The sequence below is a fragment of the Budorcas taxicolor genome, chromosome 19, assembly GCF_023091745.1.
Source record: "Budorcas taxicolor isolate Tak-1 chromosome 19, Takin1.1, whole genome shotgun sequence".
In the NCBI taxonomy this organism is placed as follows: domain Eukaryota; kingdom Metazoa; phylum Chordata; class Mammalia; order Artiodactyla; family Bovidae; genus Budorcas; species Budorcas taxicolor.
Window position 1 is genome coordinate 41,034,366 of NC_068928.1, and position 2,323 is coordinate 41,036,688.

At 48.7% G+C, this 2,323-nt stretch overlaps 1 protein-coding gene across 1 annotated transcript; it reads right to left on the bottom strand.

Annotated features, from left to right (window-relative positions):
* Positions 1 to 1,020: 1,020 nt before the first annotated feature.
* On the bottom strand, positions 1,021 to 1,755 carry LOC128065691 (keratin-associated protein 4-6-like). Its single transcript, XM_052658931.1, has one exon. The coding sequence runs from the start codon at positions 1,753 to 1,755 to the stop codon at positions 1,021 to 1,023; it is 735 nt and encodes a 244-aa protein (XP_052514891.1).
* Between the last annotated feature and the right edge of the window lie 568 nt (positions 1,756 to 2,323).

Genomic DNA, 2,323 nt, shown 5'->3' on the forward strand with positions numbered 1-2,323 from the left:
GATACTTCAGTGCCTTTAACAGTGTCTCACATTTAATAAATATTCAATAATGAACGAAAGAAGAGAATGACATTTGGAAGGAACCACTGAAAGCAGACAAACTTTTCAGTGAAAATATTGGCTCCCATTTTCCTACAGAAACAGTTGACAGAAGCTCAACGCTACTCTCAGATGTAGTCCTGTAGATGGCAATTTTCCAGTTTCCACCAAACATGCTGTCTTATCAAAGACCTGCTTCACTTGTCTAGGTCACCTATCTGTCCTTTGAGTGCGTGTGGATTTGAAACTTCCTTCAAAAAAACAAAAAGAATCACAACTGAGGTCCTATTGTAAATAGGGGAGTATCAGTGCACACTTGGTTTGCTGCATGGATGGCACCTATCACATTGAGTGCAAGTCTGAATATAAACTTGCAGACTGTGTTCAATAGCACATTGTGTAGCTATCATAGCTGATGTGATGCCTGAACCATATACTGTGTTCTTTTTGCTTTTACGTACAAGAAGTTCTCCAAACTACTTTTTACTTTTTTGTTCTTTTCCTAGAACTAGGATTTATAGTGTTAGCTGATATGCTCATGAAATTAGCAGGCACCTAGGAAAGAATTAGACAGTGAATAATGGAACTTCTCACTGAGAAGTGGCAAGGCCCTGCTATGTGTCCTGCAGGTGCAGTTCAAATACACTTGTCTAGCAACCAAAGACAAAATCTTAAAGGAGAAAAAATCACAATGAATTTTTAATACAGAAAGCATCACTTTATTTTGGTACAGAAATAGATCAGGTTACAGAAAAGTCTTAGGAAAAGAAGTTAGAAGAATGAGTTTACCAATTGTCAGGTGAAAGGGGAAAATCTGTTACTGGAGAAATGCTCCATGCCATATCCATCTCCTTCAACAGCAGGTCTGGTTCCTCATTGGAATTATGAAGCCCTGTTTAGCTGAGCAACATCAACCCCAAAGGAGGGTCTGCATCTATGGGGACAGGGGTAAATGGAGACAGTGGTCACAGGGCAGCGGGCTCAGCAGCAAGAGGAGGGACAGCACACGGGGCGGGGGCAGGTGGAGATGACACAGGTGGGGCGATAGCAAGTGGTGCGGCAGGAGACCCGGCCGCACACTGGGCGCAGGCAGCAGCTCGGGCGGCAGCAGCTGGAGCCACAGCAAGAGGGGCGGCAGCAACTGGAGATGCGGGGGCAGGTGGGCTGGCAGCACACAGGCTGGCAGCACTGGGGCCTGCAGCAGCTGGAGATGCAGCAGGTGGGGGGAGGGCAGGTGGGCTGGCAGCACACAGGCTGGCAGCACTGGGGCCTGCAGCTGGAGATGCAGCAGGTGGGGCGAGAGCAGGTGGGCTGGCAGCACACAGGCTGGCAGCACTGGGGCCTGCAGCAGCTGGAGATGCAGCAGGTGGGGGGAGGGCAGGTGGGCTGGCAGCACACAGGCTGGCAGCACTGGGGCCTGCAGCAGCTGGAGATGCAGCAGGTAGGCCTGCAGCAGCTGGAACCACAGCTGGAAACACAGCAGGAGGGGCGGTAGCAGCTAGAGATGCAGCAGGTGGGGCGAGGGCAGGTGGGCTGGCAGCACACAGGCTGGCAGCACTGGGGCCTGCAGCAGCTGGACACACCACAGCTGGGGCGATAGCAGGTGGTCCTGCAGCAGGTGGTCTGGCAGCAGCTGGGGCGGCAGCAGGTCTCCTGGCAGAGACTTTGGCCGCAGCTCTGGTCAGAGCAGACGGAGCCACAACAGGAGCTGACCATGGTGTCAGAGGGTGGAGGTTCTGATGTTAACAGGAGAGTGAACTTAGCGATCTGAAGTATCTCTGCTGCTTGTCCTCTTTTATACCCTACTGAGACTGCTGTGTTCATGTCCTAGACTGTTTCCTAGTTCATTTTCCTAAAGAAACATTAGTCATTATGTTAGATCATCATGTTTTTCTGGTTAACTATTTTAAAATGAAGGAAAATAAGATTTCCTTTTCCCAGTGTGTTAAAATTTTCCAGTCCAGCCTTTCTTACAGAATTGCTTTTACTATTTCCCTGTTTGTCATGGACTCCATCACTGGAATTTACCTGTGATCTGTGTATGACTCCACGATGTTGTTTGGATGGATTGTCCTCATGATGCCAAGATCTCTTTTGATGTCAAAAGAGAAGCAGAATTATTGTAGGCAAATAGAGAGAAAAATGGTCATCCTTGTGAATTACCTGTATGCCATGAGGAAGACAGATCCAGTCCGTGAGTCATGAATGCTGACTAGATACTGGACTGCCTCTGGTGCTTCAAAGGATGTGTCAGGTACTACTTCCTGTATCCAATTTGAAACTG